At 45.9% G+C, this 21,852-nt stretch overlaps 1 protein-coding gene across 1 annotated transcript in view; it reads right to left on the reverse strand.

Annotated features, from left to right (window-relative positions):
• NAA15 (N-alpha-acetyltransferase 15, NatA auxiliary subunit) overlaps positions 1-21,852 on the reverse strand; it is a 126,403-nt gene that overhangs the window by 86,221 nt on the left and 18,330 nt on the right. Inside the window, exons 2-5 of the mRNA XM_088451449.1 lie at positions 20,382-20,466; positions 19,192-19,296; positions 17,033-17,190; positions 16,684-16,818 (exon numbers count right to left, since the gene is read on the reverse strand). Coding sequence (XP_088307575.1) covers positions 16,684-16,818; positions 17,033-17,190; positions 19,192-19,296; positions 20,382-20,466 — 483 coding nt within the window. The remainder of the gene's footprint in view (positions 1-16,683; positions 16,819-17,032; positions 17,191-19,191; positions 19,297-20,381; positions 20,467-21,852) is intronic.

The raw sequence follows: 21,852 nt of genomic DNA on the forward strand, positions 1-21,852 counted from the left end.
GGACTGACCTCCATCACACACTGCTGCCACCTATATCAACACCTATAATTTCTGCCAAAACAAACACACCAATTAGCCATAGCATTAAAACTACCTGCCTAATATTGTGTAGGACCCTTTTGTGACACCAAAACACACATGAACGTCACAAGATTTCTGAAGGTGTCCTGTGGTATCTGGCATCAAGACGTTCGCAGCAGATCTCTTAAGTCCTGTAAGTTGGAAGGTGGTGCCTCGGACTGGTTTATCCAGCATATCCCACAGATGCTCAATCGGAGAGATCTGTGGAATTTGCTTGTCGAACCTATCGCCCGTTAAGTTCCAAACTGTGACAAGGTGCAATATCCCGCTGAAAAGAGGCCACTGCCATGAAGTGGCATACTTGGTCTGCAACAATGTTTAGGTAGGTGGCATGTGCCAAAGTAACATCCACATGAATGCCAGGACCCAAGGTTTCCCAGCACAACATTGGCTAGAGCATCATACTGTCTCAGTCGGCTTGCACTCTTCCCAAAATGCATCTGGGTGTCATCTCTTCCCTAGATAAAGCACACACACCAGGTCATCCACATGATCCTGTAAAAGAAAAATAAGAGTTTGTTAATTCTTTCTTCAAGGTCCATAGGGTCCACGGGCATACCATGGGGAAATGTGGTTGGAGTGATCCAGGCACCTTATAGTTACGCTTTCAGCTCCCAGGATGCCTCAGGTTGTCCTCCACATATACCCCGCCCCTGGTCACCGACATTCAGTTTTGTATAGAAGTCCAAGGCAGGAGAAGGAAAGAGGAGAAGGAAGAACAATATACACCAGAAACACTCACAAGATGAGGGAATCCGTGACCGTAAGAAACATTATCCAATGCAGCCAGATGCGTCAAGTTGGGTGCCCTGTGGACCTCGAAGAAAAAGAGTAATGCTGGCCATACACGGGACGACTGACTACATGATTTGGGCAGTTTCTACAGGTTGGACAGACCAATCATTTGAAAATAGTTGTATTTTGAATCTTCTGCGACCCCGATCCGTGTCCCCGTCGTCTAGTTGAATCGCAGATCAGATGGTTTTGCAGAGAGATCTCAACTGATCGTGTAGGAATTGACACACATTATGTGATGTGATTGATCAAATCATATGGTCTTATGTGAAATAGTTGCATTTTAAATACAAATCGTCCTGTATCTGAAAGGAAGAATTTTCAAGGGAAATCGTACAACTGATCTGACCAATTTTTGAATCTCACCGTGTATGGCCACCTTTAAAAAGGTAAGTCTACCATAGCTCTTATTTTCTTCTTCAGGGTCCATAGGGATCCACAGGGATACCATGGGGATGTCCTAAAGAAGTTCCCCTAAGGGTGGGGGATGCTCCTGAGCAGAAAGGAGAACCCGCCGCCCAAAGGAAGCATCCTGAGATGCAAACGTGTCAAAGGCGTAGAACCTGAGAAAGGTGTGGACAGAAGACCACGTGGCCGCCTTGCACAATTTTTCAGCAGAGGCACCACGACGAAACGCCCACGATAGTACCACAGACCGGGTGGAAAGTGCTGTCGCTGTGTTTGGAACAGGGAGATCAGCCTGCATGTAAGCCTGAGAGATAGTCATACGCAACCATCGAGCCAGAGTTTGTTAATTAGCTGGCCAGCTTCATTTGTGAAAACCATATAAACGCAAAAAGAGTGTCTGATTTTCTAAAAGTTTGTACGATCCACAAAGATACGGAGAGCACAGAATACATCCAGGTTTGCTTCACATACAGAAAGATCTGAAGACTGGAAAGCTGGAACCACCTTCATTCAGATGAAAACAGGACACTATCCTAGGAAGGAAACCCACCCGTATACGGAGAACAGCTCTATCCTGGTGAATAATAAAAAAAGGAGAGCCACAAGAGAGCACTGCCAAACCAGAGACTCTGCGTGCAGAAGAGATAGCGAGGATAAAGAGTGTCTTCGCTGTCACCCACTTCAAATCTATCCTGGTGAAAAATAAAAAAAAAAGGAGAGCCACAAGAGAGCACTGCCAAACCAGAGACTTTCCCGTATGTGGGAGATATAGGTCAGCTGTTCTCTGGAAGATACTCTACCAAATGCCACCAATGCCCCCGTCCATTCTTCAACAGCCTTGGCTAATCCAAGCCGCAGCTATAGCTGGCCGAGGACCGGCTCCAGACAATGAAAACACTGATTTAAGACATGTTTCAAGTTTTCTGTCTATCTGTATGATCTTTAAGGGAAGATGCTGACTGTATAGGCAAGGTAGCACTCCTGACTAAATGTGTCACATGAGCAGCCACAGTGGGATGGACTTCCCACTTAGTACATTCAGTAGCTGGGAAAAGATACAAAGATGTAATCTTTTTGTAACATGGAATCATTTATCCAGGTTACTCCATGCTTCTTCCATAAGTTTAGTGACCTGCTCAGACTTAGGAAACTCCGCTTTTTACCACCTTCTGGTGTTTAAACACTGGAGTCTTAGGTCTAGGAGCTGGCTCATCATCCTCTATAATTAGGATTGATTTGACCGCCCTCACCAAAGAAGGGACATCCACTGTAGAAGGATGCTCCTCCTTTCCTGAGATAGACCCTGGAGAAGAACCTGGCGCATCATCCAGCAGCTGACTGAGCCATAAACTTGAGTGGGCATAAACATCCATCCAAGAAGGATGTATAGGGGGAGACAAACATAGCAGGCTGGAACAGCTGTGGGTATCCCGTTATGGGAGGCAGCGCGGGACTAGCCAAATGGTCCACTAGCTGCGTCATAACCTGAGACAAGGACAACACCCAAGATGGCTCCTGTATAGGGGCTGGAAGACTGGACTGGTGAGGTGGTTCTTTATAACAAACAGCACACAAACCATCCTGAGGGGCCAAGCCCGCCAAACAACTTTTACATGAAACCAGCACCGGGGCCTCAGTTTCCCGTTTACCCTTATTCTTAGACATAAATAAGTGCAAAATGGGACTGCCTTCACAAACAATAATAAAATGTGAAGTACAATTTGAAAAAACACAAAAAAAAAACACAATGATAGTGGTCGCTGTGCATCTCATATACAGAGGAGAGTAGGAGGAGCAACCCAGACGCGGAAAAACCTCAGCTGGGCTGGGGAAGGGGGCTGCCAGGGGAAAGCCTACTTCCCCTATGCTGCATCAACCCCCCCGAGAGCGCTGGCCTTATAACATGGCCACCGCCGCTGTCCCAGACGCCATACTGACTTGCCGCAATGGTCTAGTGGGGGAGCGGAAGCAGCGGTCGCCCCACTACAGAAACCTTCGGCTGGTCTCCAACCGCCGAACGTACGGACTGCCACGTGTTTCCCCCCGAGCGGGGAACCGGCCTTACCTGCGTTCCCATGCTTCCGGCTGCATTCCCGGGTCCCAGCATCACCGCTAGCCAAGCTCCGCTGGTGCCCGCCAAAGTTACCAGACCGGTTACTGGTGTAGCGGTGGGGGTAGGTGGAGCAGCAGCACAGGCCTCCGTTAATAAATTAAGTAAAACAAAATAAAAAGATTGGGATTGCATGAGCAGTCCCAGTTATAAAGTGTGTCTGAATCCGGCCGCACCAAACAAACAACTGAATGCCTGTGGCCAGGGGCAGGGTATATGTGGAGAACCTGAGACATCCTGTGAGCTGAAAGCTTAACTGTTTGAGCCTGGATCACTCCAACGATATTTCTCCATGGTGTCCCTGTGGATCCCTATGGACCTTGAAGATATGCGATTCATCAGACCAGGCCACCTTCTTCCATTGCTCCATGGTCCAGTTCTGATGGTCACGTGCCCATTGTAGGCGCTTTCATCGGTAAACAGGTCAGCATGGGCATGGTGTGTTGTGACATCTTTCTATCATAGCCAGAATTAACGTTACATCAATTTATGCTACAGTAACTTCTGTGGGATAGGGCCAGAGGAGCTAGCTCTCCCCACATGCATCAGTGAGCCTTGGGGCCTCTTGACCCTGTCGCTGGTTCACGGTTTGTCCATCCTTGGACTACTTTTGGTAGGTACTAACCACTGCACACCCCCACAAGACCTTCGGTGTTAAAGATGCTCTGAACCACTGAACGCACAATTTGTACCTTGTCAAAGTCGCTCAGATTCAAGAACGGAATGTTCACTTGCTGCCTAATATCCCACTCTTTAACAGGTGCCATTGTAATGATACAATCAATGTTATTCACTTAACCTGTCAGTGGTTTTAATGTTATGGCTGATCGTTGTATATGAAATGGACAGTTCATACTTAAAACTAAATAGGTTTAACATGTCCTTTGTCATCCTTTGCAGAAGGTTGCTAAACTGAGAGAAACATGCTTCTCTAATAACAGTGTGTGACTGCAGACTTGGTTTCTTCACCTATGCTAAATCTCATTAAGACACGTTTCTAATATACGAGAGGAGTTTTCCTGCGTGTGCACTTAAGCTGCAGTGGAGTGCCTGGATAATACTGGGCAATATATTTTTACCCCTCATGGTTAACATCTGAAAATTAAAATTTTAAATGTTTAGTAAATTAATGGCAACTGTACTAAACATATATGCAAACAGACTTGCTAGATCAATGATTGCAAATTCCACGCTATAAAGCGTATTTACACGCTACAGGCACTGAGGGACTTAAAAATGAGCAGGTCCTGCAGGACGTGCGGTGTGTGCGGCAGCAGCCGGCCCAATAACCTCAGTGTCTTCTCATCCAACCGCCGCCTGAGACCTCCATCTGCCGTTCACGTGACGCCGCCGGGCTCTCTCCTCACGGAAATCTGAGGTGGAGCGGAGACGCCATTTTCCTACAGCAGCTCCCATTCCAACACCCTGCATCACACGGCGGGCTCCCGGTGTGACTCTGTGCCCTGGGCCTCCATGCTCAGGTGTGCGACTAGGTAACGCCAGATCCCCTCTTCTCCTCCTGAGCCTGATTCGCTTTGTGTCAGACCCCAGCTCAGAGCAGTCATGTCCGGCAAGAGCATCACAAACCGCATCACGGCGGTGCAGCACAGTGTCACTGGCTCTGCCGTGTCCAAGATCGTCTGCAAGGCCACAAACCATGAGATGATGGACCCCAAGAAGAAGCACCTGGACTGTGATTAGCCGCTCTCTGGGGCCACATCCTGTGTTAACCCGTGCCCTGTGCTTATGGGCTTGTAGTCTTACCTGGGGCTGTTAGTGTGTGATTGGAGCCTTCTGTGTGGTGCCAGGGTGCCCCCAGCATGAATCGAGAGCCTTCTTTGCGGAGCCACTATGCGTGTTGGGACCCTTCTGTCTGGTGACAGGGTGCTGCCAGTGTTCAATGGGACCCTTCTGTATAGTACCAGTGTGTGTGGGACCCTTCTATGCAGTGCCAGGGTGGTGCGATGGTATTTTGGGACCCTTCTGTGTGGTGGTGACCACCTGTTTGATGCCAGGGTGCGGCCCATGTTTGCAGGGACCCTACTGTGCAGTGCCAGTGCTTGCTGGAACACATATGCAGTGCTAGGGTGCTGCCAATGTGAGGTGAAACCCTTCTGTGCAATGCCAGTGAAAGCCCCTAACCCAGTCCTTGGCCCCCATTACTGTACCAGCTGTTATCTACCCTTATCCCCTCCCTAACCCCAGCACTGTTGCAACTGCTGTCAAAACCTCCCCCCAGCACTGCCTGCCCATACTCCCCTCTAACCCCAGCTCTAAGCAAACTTCTTCCTGTCTTTATTCCCAGCTCTACCCCATCTGCTGCTTGCCCTTAACCCCCTCTACCCCAACTGCTACCTACCTCCAGCACTGTCCCAACTACTGCCTGCCCTCATCCCCCATAATAGGTTAAGGGACCTAGAAACAGTGGCGTAGAAACTAAATTTTTATAAAGTGGTCCCTGGGTCTCAATTTTTTCACTCAGCGCGATCACTGTTCATAACAGAAACTAGGCAAAAATGTATTCCATGCACTAACTGGTGAGAACGTTAGATTGTTTTTACAACCCAGATGTGAAATACCATACAAATTAATTTATTAAAATCCTACTGCAAGAGTATTTTAGTTACCTAACTATATGCACTGAACAATTTATTCCTAGGATAAATGTTGTATTTTGTAGCAGTTTCTAATCCACTTAAACTAAGCTGAGAGATAAATACAAGTTGGCAAGCTCATTTTAGTTAAATCAGCAGCACAGGAGCATTTAGACAGCACAATTCCAGGTGCAAGCATAAAAAAAAAAAAAAATTCTCTCATTCACCTTTTTAAATATACCCCAGGTGACTTGAATAAGAGAATGTCAATGTCACAGTGGTTACTGACTTCGGAAACCGCACAGATTTCTGTGGGAAAAGATCACTTGCAGATAATAACCTATATATACTTATACACTTATCTCCTGTGTTCACACACAGATGTCTACTATACAACAAGTGAATAAGTTTTGGGGCTACTAATATCTGGAAGACACTGCAAACACAAACTACCTGACAATGAATTTGGGCAAAGGCACATAATCATGCATTCTATACTTTAAGTTATATTATTTACATATGGAGACTGCTACAAAAATAAAAAATCATAAAAAAATATGTGCGTGTAAATATAATACAAGTACTTAATAAATACAGTAAAGACGCGCTTGAAATGCAGATGAAATAATTAGTGGTGTGTTATATTACACTAAATGTGATGTTTTAATACCAGCAATGATGAAAGACTAACACACACTCAATACATATAACACAAACAGATGTTTATAGTGCTTTCTGTGAATAATGACATGTCCTGAAATGGGCTTTCCCGTCACTGTCGTGGCGATGAGAACAAGGTGAAGTATTCTGACTCTACCTTTCCCTGTAAAGAAAGGTAGGGTCCCTGTGGGGGAAAAAGTATCACGGCTCAGCTCAAATTGAATACGGGCCTATGTCTGCCTTCCATGTTTTAAGCCATAGAGAACATGTGGCGGAAATGGCCAAAGCAGAAATATGAGATTGTACATGAATAGTATCTATTTAAGCATCACCTATATAGGTCAGAGTTTCCTAAATCTGATCAGCTAAAGAACTAGCTTCAGACAAATCCTCTGGTTGAATCCCAGCAATCATCTGGGTCACCCAGGAATTGATAGCCTTTATCAACCAGGCGCTAGCCAGAACAGGGCGCAGTGAGACTCCTGACAAAGTGAATATAGACTTAAGTAAAGCCTCATTCTTTCTATCCATAGGATCTTTAGGTGTTACAGACAAAATGGGTATGAAATACTGATGTTGGAAGCTTGAACGCTGAAGATCCCGACAGGGGTGGCAAGTATACTACCCCTACCCCCTGAACTCTCCCTCTTTGGTGCCTAACCGTAACCTCCCCTCCTTGGTGCCTAACCGTAACCTCCCCTCCTTAGTGCCTAACCTCCACTCCTTAGTGCCTAACCTCCCCCCAGTGGTTCCTATCCCCCCCTTACCACACCCTAAACCTAACCCTAAAGTATCCTAAACTGTGATACTTACCAAGCTCCGCATGTTCGGGTTTCCGGCATTCGGGATGCTAATCTCCTTTGGGATATCGGCGTCAGCATTTTGCCGGTCGACAGGATACCAGCATCTGTATTTTGGCGTGCGGCATCCCGTTCGCCGGCAATTTAACTACATCTTACAGGCTGCGTTGTGGGAATAACAGTATTCCTGACCAACCTAGCAATAGCAGCATCCACCATGAGTGAAATCTCCCCAAGCTTGGTAGCTTCTTCCGAAAAAGGATTAAGATACTTAAATTTTTTCGGAAAAAAGAAATTTGGAATCAGGTTTTAACCAGGCTTCTTTTAATATTGCTTCAAAATGTGAAAATTCTGGGAAAACAGATACATGTTTCTTCTTAAGTTTAAAGAAAGAAACTGTACTAGCAACTGGAATATTTGTTTCCTGTAGATGCAAAGTCTCCCTGACCGCATCTATCAACATAAAAACCCCTGAATCAGAATGGGAGTCATCCTCCCAGTTTGAGGGGTCTTCCCAGTCATAATCCAATTCCCTTTCTTCCTAGGAGGAGGCGGCTGAAGCCTCATCTCCAGGAAAATCCACTGAGGACTGCTGAACATCTCTTAGTGGCTGTGGCCCCCTACTGACGTTACCAATTTCTTTAGGGAACGTCCCATTTCCTGGGCCCATCTGGGCTCTCCGAGGGTTCAGACAAACTAGGAACTTGAGCACAGGGTATCATATAATTTGACTGAGAGTGATGTAAATCACCTATGGCTTCAACCATAGACCTAGCCCAATCAGCCAGCACCTACTGTTCAGCCGAACGTCCCGGTAATCAATCTCCCTGTGAACAACCAGAACAGAGTGACCCTGGTTCCATACAACCTTTTGTCAACTTTTTATCACATTTTGTACAAGTATAAAAAGTTATTTTTTTTGGAACCCTTGTCTGGCTTCTCCATATTGAGAGAGAAAAGACAATTCTAACCAATACAGATAGCTACCTAAATTCCACTGGAAAAAGTGTAGCACTGTTTGAACAGAAAAAAACAAAGGGTTTTTTGTTCAGAACAAGTACAGCTTCTGAAATAACAAAAAGAGAGGAGGCTTAAGACCATCTGTTTAAATGCAAAAAAAACCCAGACCCCTTTAAGTCCACATTCACTTGCAAAAAAGACAAAGAATTTCAGTACAAAACAATGTATGTTACTGCCTAAACTCCTGAGAAATAGTGCAGTAAAGGTACAATATATATATATATATATATATATATATATATATATATACATATACACATATATATATACACACACACAATGTTATAAGACCAACATATATCACCAGGTTAATACCCAAAGTAATAATCCTAGTTTAGCTGCCTTTCTGAAAATAGACAGCTGTCCCTCGTAATTTGCAGTGAGTCTCAGCCAAGCAGACCTCCAGCAGTGCTCAAACACCTGCCAAAATAATGTTTGGGCCATGGCAATGAAGCCCCGTGACCCTGCTGTCACTCAAATACCTTGGGGGGCGTGGCCGGGCACACCATCGGCATCCTGTTTCATTCTGTATGCCTATCATAGGTGTTTCCTAGCTGCCAGCGCTTCCATCCAGAGAACCACAGAGCTCTGATGTTACCGGGCGTTTAACAAGCCTCCCTCTCCCAAAAAGTCAACAGTATTTACTGCTCTGTAACCTCAGCCGGAGGACCCCCAGGAGGAACCATCGGGGAGTTGAAAGCGGTGGGTGCTGCGGAAGCCTTGGGAAGGTGGAGGCACGTGCACAGAGCACCTACAGCTGCTATGTGAGTAACAACAGGCCCGGCCGGTCTGCTAAAGCGGCGTGCCAGGAAGCAGTAAATTATTTTACATGTAAAAGACCTTGTTTGCTGTATCAAGCTTACCTTTTTGCCAGTGACCCCGCTCAGATGTGTGTCTGGTATGGAGAGAGTCCAAGGGACTATGACTCTCCCAGGGGTAGTCTTTCGAGTAGGATACAGGGTTCACACAAACCTCTATGTCTATCTAACTCCCACTCTGCTAGTGCTTGCCACCTGTTGCCTGGAACTAAGCACCCAAATCAAAACAGAAAAATAACAAGAGATATGGTAAGAACTTACCTTTGTTATCTCTGTTTCTACGAAGTCCATAGGGTCCACAGGGTTGACCTTGGGGGTATAGGTTGGGAACCAAATCCGGGCACCACGCAGTTAAAGCTTTTAGCTCCCAGGATGCACTTGGGTCCACTCTCCCTATAACCCCGCCCCCCAGCCAGAGGCACCTCAGATTGTAAGTAGCCAAAGGCCGGAGGAGGAGAGAAAAAGAGAGAGAAAACTGGAACACTCTAGAACCATACTCACAGAAAAGGAGACGGGAAGCCGGTGACCAGTAACACAGCCCATATGAAGCCAGGTGCGTCAGGGCGGGCGCCCTGTGGACCCTATGGACTTCGTAGAAACAGAGATAACAAAGGTAAGTTCTTACCATATCTCTTGTTTTCTACTTCAGGGTCCATAGGGGGTCCACAGGGTTGACCTTGGGGATGTCCCAAAGCAGTTCAACCAAGGGTGGGGACGCTCCTGTGCTGAGAGGAGAATCCGTCGCCAAAAAGGAAGCATCCTGAGAGGCAAAGGAAACCAATGCCTAGAACCTTAAAAAGGTATGGACAGAAGACCACGTGGACACCTAGTAAGGCAAAACAGCCGAGGCGCCACGACGAGCCGCCCACGAGGGTTACACGGCCCGAGAAAAAAACAAGCCTCAACGACAGAAATGCCCACCCATGGGTAGGCCCCTGAGGAAGACATACGAGGCCATCCAGTCAACATTTCATTATAGGCCGGCCATCGTTTCCTGTTAAAACCAGAAACCGCAGACCACCAATAAGGAGTCCGCTTACCATAAGGAACTTGAACGGATCACATAAAGCCAAAGAGGCCGGACCACAGTCCATGAGGCCACAACAGCCGAGAGGACTGGGAACTGAATGGCCATACCATAAGTTCCAGAATAATATGGAACCTAAAAACCACTTTAAGAAGAAACACAGGGCGAGAGCAACTCACACCCTGACATGATGCCCTCCAGAAGAGGGAGCCACATGAGAACGCTCCCCATTCAGACACTCTCCTGGTTGATTTAAACACCCTGAGAGAGAGAGAGAGAGAGAGCTTAAACAATAGACCATGTAATGGCTATCACAACCAGCGGTTCCATGGACTGTCCCCGGAGGGAACAAAGAACCACTACTAACTCCCCAGGAGTCCCTAGGGAGGATAAGTGGAGACATAATCCAGAAAACACTCCAAAGGATGAACTGGATACCAGAGCGGAGCAATTCCATATCTTAACCATACCGACAGTGTAGAGATCCGCACTGTCAGGAAGGCCAGGCCAAGGGTGAAACCCAAGCCAGCTGGAAGGAATGCCAGAATATCTGGAAATCCTGGACACCGGAGGATCGTATCGACAGGTACGATACCATAAGAATTATGTATGCCACAGTCCGTGGCAGATCCCAGCAAAGTCTGGCCTATCTGCTCTAAACATCTCAATGAAGACAGAGCCAGGGAAGCCCGAGGACCACAGTAGGGGCGCAGTTAAAGACAAGCGATCCAGATCCAGGGAAAAACAAGGACCCTGAGACAACAGGTCCAGATAGTGAAGCAGTAGGAACGGAGCATCGAGGAGGAGACTCCGAAAATCTTAGTACCAGTGATGTCTGGGACGACCTGGAGCCCCCAGAAGGAAAGCCCCTCCGTCTCGAATTAAACTTCCGAAGACCTCGAGGAAGAAGGGAGACCGGAGGACACAGGTACACAAAGTGGAAGGACCACTTCACTGACAAAGAGTCACTGAAGGTAGCTTCAGTACTCCTAGAGCTGGACTGTAACACCGGTAATGTGTGATCGAGTCAGAAGGCCATGGGGATCAATCCCCTCAGGGAGGCCCCCTCTGCTCACCAGGAGTTGAAACCTCTCTTGGAGAAGAGACTAGTCCCCGGGATGCACGCCGTGACGGCTGAGGAAGCCCGCTTCCCAATGGAGAGCTCCGGGAATAAACACCGCAGAGTTGGCCAGGAGAAGACCCTTGGACTATGTCAGAATGGGTGACATTCCTAACATTGCCACCCAACTACCAGTGTTGCCTAGATGGAAGCCACTGTTGTGACACTGTCGGACTGAACCTATTCAGGTTAACCGTGACAAATGGGTTAGGCCAGAGTGAAAGTCCAAGACAGCTTAAAGTATCAACAAGGTAAGTGGCAGGGCAGAAGCGACAGACGTCCAACTGCCCCGAAATGAATGCGGACCAGACACTGTCTTTAGCAAAGAACACCCTGGACGAGATGGCCATAGCCACCCGGACAGAGACCAACTCGCCTCCGTAGAAAGTATCATCGTTCGAACAGTGATCCGATGGAAAAAACTCGATCCATCTGGAGGGGAGTCAATTATGGCAAGGCCTGGAATGGAACTGAGCACATTCCACCCTACCAAAAGGTAGACACTCTGGTAGACCGCGCATCACAAAGAGTAATGACATATGTCGACTGCGTAGATATCCGCACCCTCGAAGTTGAAGAGTGGAGATCTTGTCTTACGCCAGAAAAATTCTCAGATTCTGAGAATCCAGCAGTGCTCCCAGATGAAGAAAACCCTGTGAGGGATGCAGGGAGGACTTTTCTGTGACGAGAAGAAGCCCCGGTTATCCTGACCTGGCGGTAAAGTACCTTGGTGATCCTGCTAAAAGTAGGAGACCGTCCAGAGAAAGGAGCATTCGGATACACTGAACAGGTGAACTGTCAGAAAATCCATAAAGCTGGTAAACCCCGGTGGAGTTGAGGACAGCCCCAAAAGGCAGAGCCCGAAACTTACAAGTGTTGCTGTGGCACAGCAAACCTGAACCCATGCTGATGAGAGGGCTCTGTATGTACCCGTAGGTACGTATCCTGAATACTCGGATATACCATAAAATCCCCAGGTTCCAAACATCGGATGATGGAGCATGGACGATTCCACCTGAGTCAAGGCACCGTTGGAATCTGATTCAGGGATTTGAGACAGAGTATAGGCAAAGGAGGACCAGTCGGTCACCGCCCCAAAAAGAAAGTAGAACAACCAGTCCCTCACTGAGATAGTGAGGTTGGCCGAAATAGCTCTGCTTACCACAAAGACTGTATAGCTTTCTGGGATTGTAAGGCCCTGATCAGTTCTGAAGAAGGGCCCGTGTACCAATGCCTGTGAGGAGGCTGCATGAGCAATGAGAGGCCGTTGAGAATCAGTACCTCACTCTGGAAATTCCCCAGATGTAGACCTGTCCCGTCAGGCTGAGGGTATATCCTCAGGTGTAGAAACAGGGTCGTCCGGAAGTCCAGGACTGCTCGGTACTGGATATGGTGGCCCCCGTGGAGGCCGACAGCCTAGGAAAAAACAGGCCTTTAGGCTGACCCTGAGGACAAAAAGACTTAACAGAGTTAGTCCGAATGTAGTGGGAGTAGCTAAAGACGGTATCTCCCCATTAGTGATACTGCCAATGATGCAACGATCTTGTCAAGGTCAGGACCAAACAAGAACTTCCCCCTGGAAGGAGTGTGCACCTCTGCTTTCCCATAACGCAGCCATAGGGTACTGCGGCGGATACAGATGCCGCCGAAACCCTGAAAGTTAGAAGACCGGCATCCCATGAGGTAATCCCACATATGACCACTGCATATTTTGTGAGCGGCAAAAAGATATTTGAACCTCAGACGTGTTGGAGGGGAAAAACGTCACAAAAGCATCACCATGCGATGGCCATGGTAGGACGGGCAACAGGCCCTGAAAACGAGTACATTGATTTCAGGCAAAGTTACCACCTACGGATCCGTAAAATCCGTCCAGGCCGGGATGGGAGGCGTATTAATGCCTGTAACCCGATGATTAACATACAAATCCATCCCAGAAGGGGATTTCCATTACTTGTGAGGACCCTCAGGGAATGGGAAACAGGAGGCCTTTGTGACTCCTCGTATCTGGGGACAGCCAGACTCCCGCTATGAGATCCACCCGCTGGGCAGAAAACGGGAGATGTATGATACAGGTGCAGGATCGACATTCTCTATATCCAGAATGAGCCTGGCTACCAGCCCCAAAGCAGGGATAATAATACTTGAGATCGGCTCCCCCCCATGTGAGAGGGAAAGAGCCGAATATACCATCCAGTTCACGGCAGAGCCACTGGTCAGTAACCACAGGGCGTATATCACGCCAATTAGTATTTCGTATAAAACGACATCCACCAGGGTGGCCGTTGTGGTAATCCCTGCAAGGGGAATGACAGACCGATGTGGTATCGGAGGTAATTCATGTACTGTGAAAAACCCCGGCAGGGAGCGATAGTCTGTGACACAGGGGTAAATTGCAAGAAATTGCGAGATACCCCGAGTTCAAAAGGGCAGTATGGTGAAGTAACTCCAAGCGAGTGACGACAATGGGGCCCGCCCGGCGATCCTCAAAGGAGAGGATCCTGAGAAACAACGCCCTTTAAGGGGGTCGTGCAAGGGGCCCGGCACCAGATGGTGCCGCATACGTAAACCTTTCTGAGTTAAAATCCTCCGCACTAATTCCTGCAGGCTATGACTTGCAGGATAGCAATAATGGGTGCAGTATCGTGTGCAATCTCCTGGTCAGATATATCTGACTATTTTGACGGAAATATTAAGCAGCGCCATACCGGTCCTGACTGACGCTAAGATTAGCTGCAGGAACCCATTATCAGCGTACGCAACTCACAGTTCCATCTAAAATATGGCAACGTGCAGCACGCAACAGTATGTGACAAACCTCACAGATATTAACAAATATATATATGTGAGGTCTCAGAACCACCCCAGGTACACCTGTATTAGGGCAGATAAAGAAAAGGGATAGATATACACTGACAGGTGAGAGAAAAAGCAGACAGTCAGCACTAGCATAAGTCACATACAATGCAGAAAAATATATATACATACATAAGCATGACATATAATATACTGCACAATGTCGCTACATTCAACTGCCCAGATTCAGTGTCTGGGAAGGCTATAGCGCTGTGTACACTCACCCAAAATGGCCAGGTACGCAGGGGGACTGGGCTCACTGACATCCTAAGAGTTCTGCAGCACCACAGAGAGAAAATGGCCGCTGGAGACCTCAGAAGAAGCGTGGCCCGCGGAGGAAGCAGCTCAGCGACGCCAGACTGTATTATTGAAAGGCGCGCTGAGCTGAGGGGAGGAGCCGCTAGACAGGGAAGGCTTCCTCCCCTGGCTAGCAATTAACCCCCCGGGATGCCGGCTCCCGCTGCCGCTATAATCCCTGGTGGGCTGTGGACACGCGGGGTATGCCTCCATGGAGGGGGAGCCCGCCGCCACCGCTAGCGCCTCCGGTCTGTCCCCAGAGACCGGAGGCATAAGGCTGCATGTACACGCGGGTCACCGCAAGCGGTGACCACGCGACTTACCTGTCCCCGTCGATCCGGCAGCAGCCCAGGGATTCCTCCAGAGCCCGGCTAGTACAGACTCTGGGGTCCCGCTGCGATCCCCAGATCTGTACTGGCGTCGCAGCGCCGGCGGGGTGTAGGAGCGGCAGCTCAGACGTCCATTGGACAGTCTGATGCTGCCGCTCTGAAGAGTAGTAAAAAAATAATAATAAAATAAAACTCTTTTAAGCTTAGGGGCTGCTAAGCAGCCCCCCTGCAGTAACGGTGACCCGACTCCGGCCGGGCACCAACTTAAACTGAGGTGCCTCTGGCTGGGGGGCGGGGTTATAGGGAGAGTGGACCCAAGTGCATCCTGGGAGCTAAAAGCTTTAACTGCGTGGTGCCCGGATTTGGTTCCCAACCTATGCCCCCAAGGTCAACCCTGTGGACCCCCTATGGACCCTGAAGTAGAAAAAGAAATTAAACCTAACTAAAAGCTAGGACCTCTCTAGTGCCTTAATCCAAGGCACTAAAAACAAGACAGGTTTTAGTTGAAGGGAAGGGGTTATATAGGGGGTGGGAGCTAGTCTTAAGGAGTTAGTGCCTGACTCCACACCTCACTATGCATAACCCAGAGGTAATGGCATCCCACAGATGGATAAAAAAGGAAGTAAATTTTTTACGACATCCATATGGGTTTACAGGGCTGATCCAGGTTCAGTGCGAACAGGGCCAACTCAGGAATCAACCGGATCAAACATGCGGTGTGAAAGGGGTCTGACCTAGGTCGCAGTAGGGTTGGACCGGTGTTCAAAATCCCATGTCAGAGCCGGGTTTGCGATGTATAAAGGCTAGCTATAGTGTACATAAGTGGAAGACAAAACATTTGTATACACTATCCATAATATATTAAGAATGTTGGCAGCACAAATATTCATAAATGTGTAGAATGTTTAAATCAATGTCAAACGGTCCTCAGTGTTGGAACCTTGAGGTTTACAGACTGTCAGACACTATACATACATTAACCCTATGCTTCCCAGTGATTATACTTGTATGCAAATTATTCAAGGCACCGCAGAGCTACTGAAAAAAAATACTTCACATCTCTTTATTGAGGAACCTGTCAAGTTTTGCAGCAAGTAATCAAATATTTCCAGATTTTCATGTCACCATCTGCTTCAACAGATCTAAAAGCTAAGCGATCGTCATCACAATAACTCCTAACAAACGTGCTCCAGTTATCATTCCTTTCTCAAATACATTGAGATCGCTTCCTCTTGCTATGGTAAACAATATCATGCAACCGGCTGAGTCCACTATTTTTATACATAACCCTTTTTTACACAGACTTTGTTCCTTCTGCATTAATGTAATTCATGCAGAAACATGTATAGGTTTTAGAACTTAGATTTGCAATATCAGTCATAATAGAGGTCTTCATCTAGGAAATATGAACTTAACAAGCTTCAATGGGGGCATTTCAATTCAGCTGGAGTAGCATAGTGCCGGGAAGTTGGTCCCGGAGCTATTCAATTCAGCGTGCTGGTTAGTTTGACTGTTACAAGTTAATTGGGAGAATTCCAGTTTTCGTGACTTTAAACACTGAAATTACCAACCTCCTGGCACTATTCAACTCCCGTGGAACTGAATCTTGCCCCCAATGTATGTTACAGTAAGAGTAATAAAATAAACTTAACATATAAAGTAGCACCCAATCAAAAAGCCAACTTGCATCAGTCACTTACAGAACCACCAAGAGCTGATGGTTTAAGATTTGTGCTTTGTTTTTTCCAAGCACTGAAATAGCTGGTACCTGCTGGGTCTTCCGGAATTCCTCCAGTATTTTTGCTGCCATTTCATAGTCTTCCAGTAAATGGTATGCAATGGCATAGCCAATCCAAGATGCCCTCTGTGCAGGCCTCAGCTGCAGCAACTGATATCTGGTCTCCTGTAAAACAATATATATATATTTTTAATTTAAAATATGTTTACAAGTTATATTTATAGGATGGGATAGGATAGAGTTTGTATTTACCAAGTGAATAGAAGAAAGTAAAACTTGCTGGAAATGGTGTTGGTGGCTGCACTGCAAGGCATACCCACATAAAGAATACTGGATAAATAGTGGTAATGGTTAGGAAGCCACAGAAAATCTCACATACCCGGTATCCTTCCAGGTCCCTCATTTGGATTTGAAGTAGAGAGAGGTCCCTCAGGATCTGGAGATTGTCTTTATCCCACTTGAGAGCATTCCTGTAACACTTGATGGCTTCATCATACTTTTTATCAGATCTTTGCAATAAGCCATACACGTGCCAACCTCGATAAGTAACAGTTAAGGAAAGAGGGACTCAAACAAAATTACATTTTTTGACTTGTGGTATAGATAAATGAATGAAAAGACAAGGCAAGAAAGGTAGGGACAATCAAATGAAAGGTGAATTTAGTCTTTAAAGAATGGATCTCCTAGCAATAAGAACCTCACTTATTTGTCAACAAAAAGTAGGTAAAACTTATTTTCTTTAATAACAATTTCAGTCAAATATATTTATGTTGTAATACAACTAAATATCCTTTTAAAAACTATACACAGCAAAACTATAGTAAAAAATTAGAATCCTGTTTGAATACAGAAAACAAATTAAAAATGAGCAAAATAGATTTGCATCCAACAAATGGCAACTCTTCCTGTATTTATAAGCAAACTTACATATTTCTTTCAAACATATGGTTATAAATGATTCTGCCTGAAATACAAATTTATCTTGACACATCTATTTATATTAGACACATCACTTATGCTGGCCATACACTCTGCAATTATCGGGACGATCCGCCCGATATCGGCGGATCGCCGCGATAATTGCAGCGTGTATGCGGGCGACCGAGGGTTAAATATTGCTCGGTCGGGCATGCTGGATTGTCCAGCATGCCCGTCCGATGCGATATTTACCCGAGGAAACTGTCAGCCGCATCGAGCAGTGTATGCCCAGCGCGGCCGACAGACAGACATTTCCTGTGTTCCTTCCTACGGAAGGAACAGGGAAAGGTCTCCTCCCCCGAGGGCGGAGCGCGAATGTCGGGCTATACACTGAGATTTCTCTCACAGTGTATGCCGGCGACTTCTGCGGCTGGCAGGCAGCCAGATAAAATGTCTGTCGGTCTGACAGACATTTTATCTGGCAGTGTATGCCCAGCATTACACATTAAACAGAAATATCTGAACACGACAAATGTTAAACTGTTACTTCTAAATCCAATTTTTACAACTGTATGAATTCAGTCATCTTCTGGGTGGTTACGAATTCTCAGGCAAATTAATATGAACATTTAATCAAATGACTGGAGTATGCTTAATGAGGGGGAACTTGTGATAACTAGCACAGGAGAACTATGGTATCGCACATAGCAAACAGATACAGACATTGATTTACAAAGTGTACTACAAATATACACCTGAAATCATACTGGTAACCTCAATTTTCAGATATGCCCCTAAAGTGCTCTTGATACATTTTATCAAACAAAGTGTAGGAGCTCTGTCAGCTATCATAGCTGCGCTGAAGAATCTCTATAATAAGTCGGCAGTGGTTTGTCCCGTCTCCAGCCGCGCAGTGGAGGCCAAGAGTAAGAACAGCGTGCAGAAGGCAAGATGGAGGAAGGATGGGGAGGGTTAGAGCGGGGCAGGCTGAAGTGACACAACAAACTCTGGGTCTATTTACTAGTTGCATAAGAGAATGACGTAGAATCTGCTCTCAGCATAACACATCAACTGCCATTTAAATGAAATCTATAGTGTTACAACACAAAGCACAAGGCAAAGAGGAAGGGGTACAGCTATGTGTAATTTTCTCAAGAAAGGTACAGTAACCCTCATCTTGCCAACAAAATGCAATCTACACCATGGTCCGTCCAACAATTAGGTGCCAATTACAGAGTCTCCATTACCAGGAATCCGCTCTCTTCACAACTAAGTAGTTCTGGACGCCATTATTAGTGCCTAAACTGGACTGGGAAAGGGTTAGAAAATATACACTGCAAATCAGTAATTACTCTAGAGGTGCAAGTAGACAAACGATATCTGCAGCTTCTGGGCTGCTCGCATATCTGACTGAATAGCTCTGGACTTTACATGAGAGAGAGACCGTGTGACCCAACCTGCTTGTAACTGAATCTGCCCCATAGATTCAATATCAAAGTGATATTCATAACTCATTATTCAAATTAAAAGTTCGAAAAGTAACACCAGTTCAATAAAACAGTGCTAAACTAAAAACAGAATATAATTTGGTTTGGGGTTATATTATCTATAAAATGATACAGACATGACTCTTAAGGTCATTTCTTAGCCCTCTTCGTACAAGATCATAAGCATCTTCTTTCTTCCCAAGACAATTTAAAGTCAATCCTTTCATTGCTAAAGTTTCTGTGGAAAATAAGAAAAAAAAAATAAATGTTTTATTTGGGAATAGAAAAGTAAAGTACATTTATTTGTAAATTCAGGTCATGTATTACATAAAACGGAGTGGCACTGAAAAAAAGAGATCTCAAAAATGTAATATGGCTCCACAGTGGAGTCAATAAAACAGCGAGAGGTTAGGGAGAGTTTCAAAATATTCCACAGACAAGAGCAGATAAACCACCCTTACTCAAGAGAGACTTCTGAGAATCGCCATTACTATGGCAGCCCTTGCAGTCATTTACTTATCAACTGGGTATCCAGAGCTTAGAGAAAGTGTCACTAAGCAGTTTAATAGTTTCAGAGACACAGTTGTGGAGAAAGCCCCTAAACTGCAACAGCAGCACAGTCAGTCTGAGGGGCAATTCAATTGTTTTATCGCACCCATCTCCTGTGTAAATTGACAGATCAGGGTGAGATTTTTTTGTATTGTTTCTGGGCACCAATGCATATAGAGTAGAGCTTATTTCCCCTTTGCGATAAGGACCTGGAAGCAACGTCAGTGAGGGCGGAAGTGCGGTTCCCTGCCCATACAGTCCACCAAAAGAAGAAAGTTGTCCCCTCGCCACGCTTCGGGCTCGGTGGCTCGCCACAAGATTATAGTCCCCCTCTATGCCCACGTGAATGGTAGGGAATGACGTTGGACAGTAACTGACGTCAGGGTCCTCTCCGAGAAGGGAATTTAGACATTACCATGTATATAGAGCATGTCACGCCCAATTAGAAAGGGGTAAGCCGCGTATAACTACTCACCTACACAGGGGGCCTGCAAGGAGAAGTGTGTGCTTCTACAGCTGTACGCGCCTGAATAAAGAAAATGTAATTGCTCGGTCGAGAGCCTGGCACTGTTGCAAACAATTGAATCCCCCCCCCCATTGGACAGCTAACGCATTTTCCCATGTTATACTCTGAATGCCTAGCCTCAAAAGGATGCCTTATAAACAGCATCTCAGAGTGGTCATTCTTCCACCTGACCAGATTTGCACAATGTAATCTAAAAGACAATAATCTGGGCCATTTCTAAAGACATCATTTTTAAAACAAGCATTTACCTCCATGTTCTGCGAACTTTGGATTGGACAGTATCTGTTTGCAAAATTTTAAGCCATTTCGATATTGCTTGTGTTCGTAACATCTCTGAAAATACATAAGGTTAACAAAACATCAGCATGGAAATGGGAAAGGGCAGCACACTCAGAAGAATGGGTTTTAAGAACTGTCCTGAAGAGTTACTGTCAAAAGAGTTTTCACAAGTGTTCATTACAATAAAAAATAAATAATGGAGCACAGATATGTAAAGTAGAAAGTACCAATTTGTAATAAGGTGATGTACTTCAAGAGAATGTTAACGGCCATCTCGGACTGCTTCACAGTCCATAGGTCTATTTATGGCACCCTAAGGAAATACACAGACAGCACAGGTCTAAGATCAAGTCACCCAATAGCAAATTACAGATCACCGCTTGTAGGAGTCAGTTTCAAGTGTGAATTGGATCATGGCTAAAGTGGACAATGTCTTACAGTATGGGGAATGCGTGACAAGCCCAATGAACGACCCATTTTTGCGAGCACTAGTAGTCTGAAACAGGAACATGCTGAAAATTACAAGTTACTGGTAACCACGTTGACATACAAATATTATGGAAAGAGTCCAACAAATTACCACCACCATAAATTTCTGCCTGAATATACTTATAAAATGTTTTACCAGAAAGAAGAGCAGTTTATTTTGTTTCTAAGCAAATTATTTACTGGCAGAAACAGAAGTACTCCCCAGGCCCTTGCCGCAAATCTGGATCTCTAGTGCCAGTAAAAATCTTTTCCCCTTGTCCTTTACTATAATAGGGATGTGATGGCTGCAATCGATATTAACACTCGTGCGTATACAACCACGCATCCCACACCGTCAAGCTCCTTGGTTTGACTATGGAGAAAGACTAAAGCTGGGTACACACCTAAACAATCATCTGGCCATTCATCCTATATCGAGAGAATGAGCGTTGGATTGTATAGGTGTGTATGCTGTCACAACGCAGGAGCATTAGCCGATAAACGGCTTTTAACGCTCCTGCAACGGTCGGGATGGGCAGGTCGCATCTTATGTACTGTTTAATATTTATCGGTTCGACTTCCCGATCCCATAGAAGCCCGTACACACTGTGCTATGTCTGCACAGTGTGTATGGGGCTGACAGGGGGGTCACATGGGGACAGACTGCAGGGCTGATTGGGACAGTTTTACCCGATCAGCCTGCAATCGAAAAAGTGTGTACCCAGCTTAACCTAGTAGAGGATAAGCTAAAACTAATAAAGATCCCTACTGCATAACCAACTATAGACCATTATCTAGCCTTCCTTTTTAAAGAAAGGTTATTGAGAAAGTGGTTGCAAATTAACTGCAAAACCTGTCTGTCAACCCACAATATTTGTTATCCATTCCAGTGAGTATTCTGGAGAACAGTCTTTAGCTGGTAAAGTTGATTCTATTTCAAATCATTTCTCATCAGCAGGTCACAGAGTTTCT

The sequence above is a fragment of the Taudactylus pleione genome, unplaced genomic scaffold (assembly GCF_031769625.1).
Source record: "Taudactylus pleione unplaced genomic scaffold, aTauple2 ptg000548l, whole genome shotgun sequence".
Taxonomy (NCBI): Eukaryota; Metazoa; Chordata; class Amphibia; order Anura; family Myobatrachidae; genus Taudactylus; species Taudactylus pleione.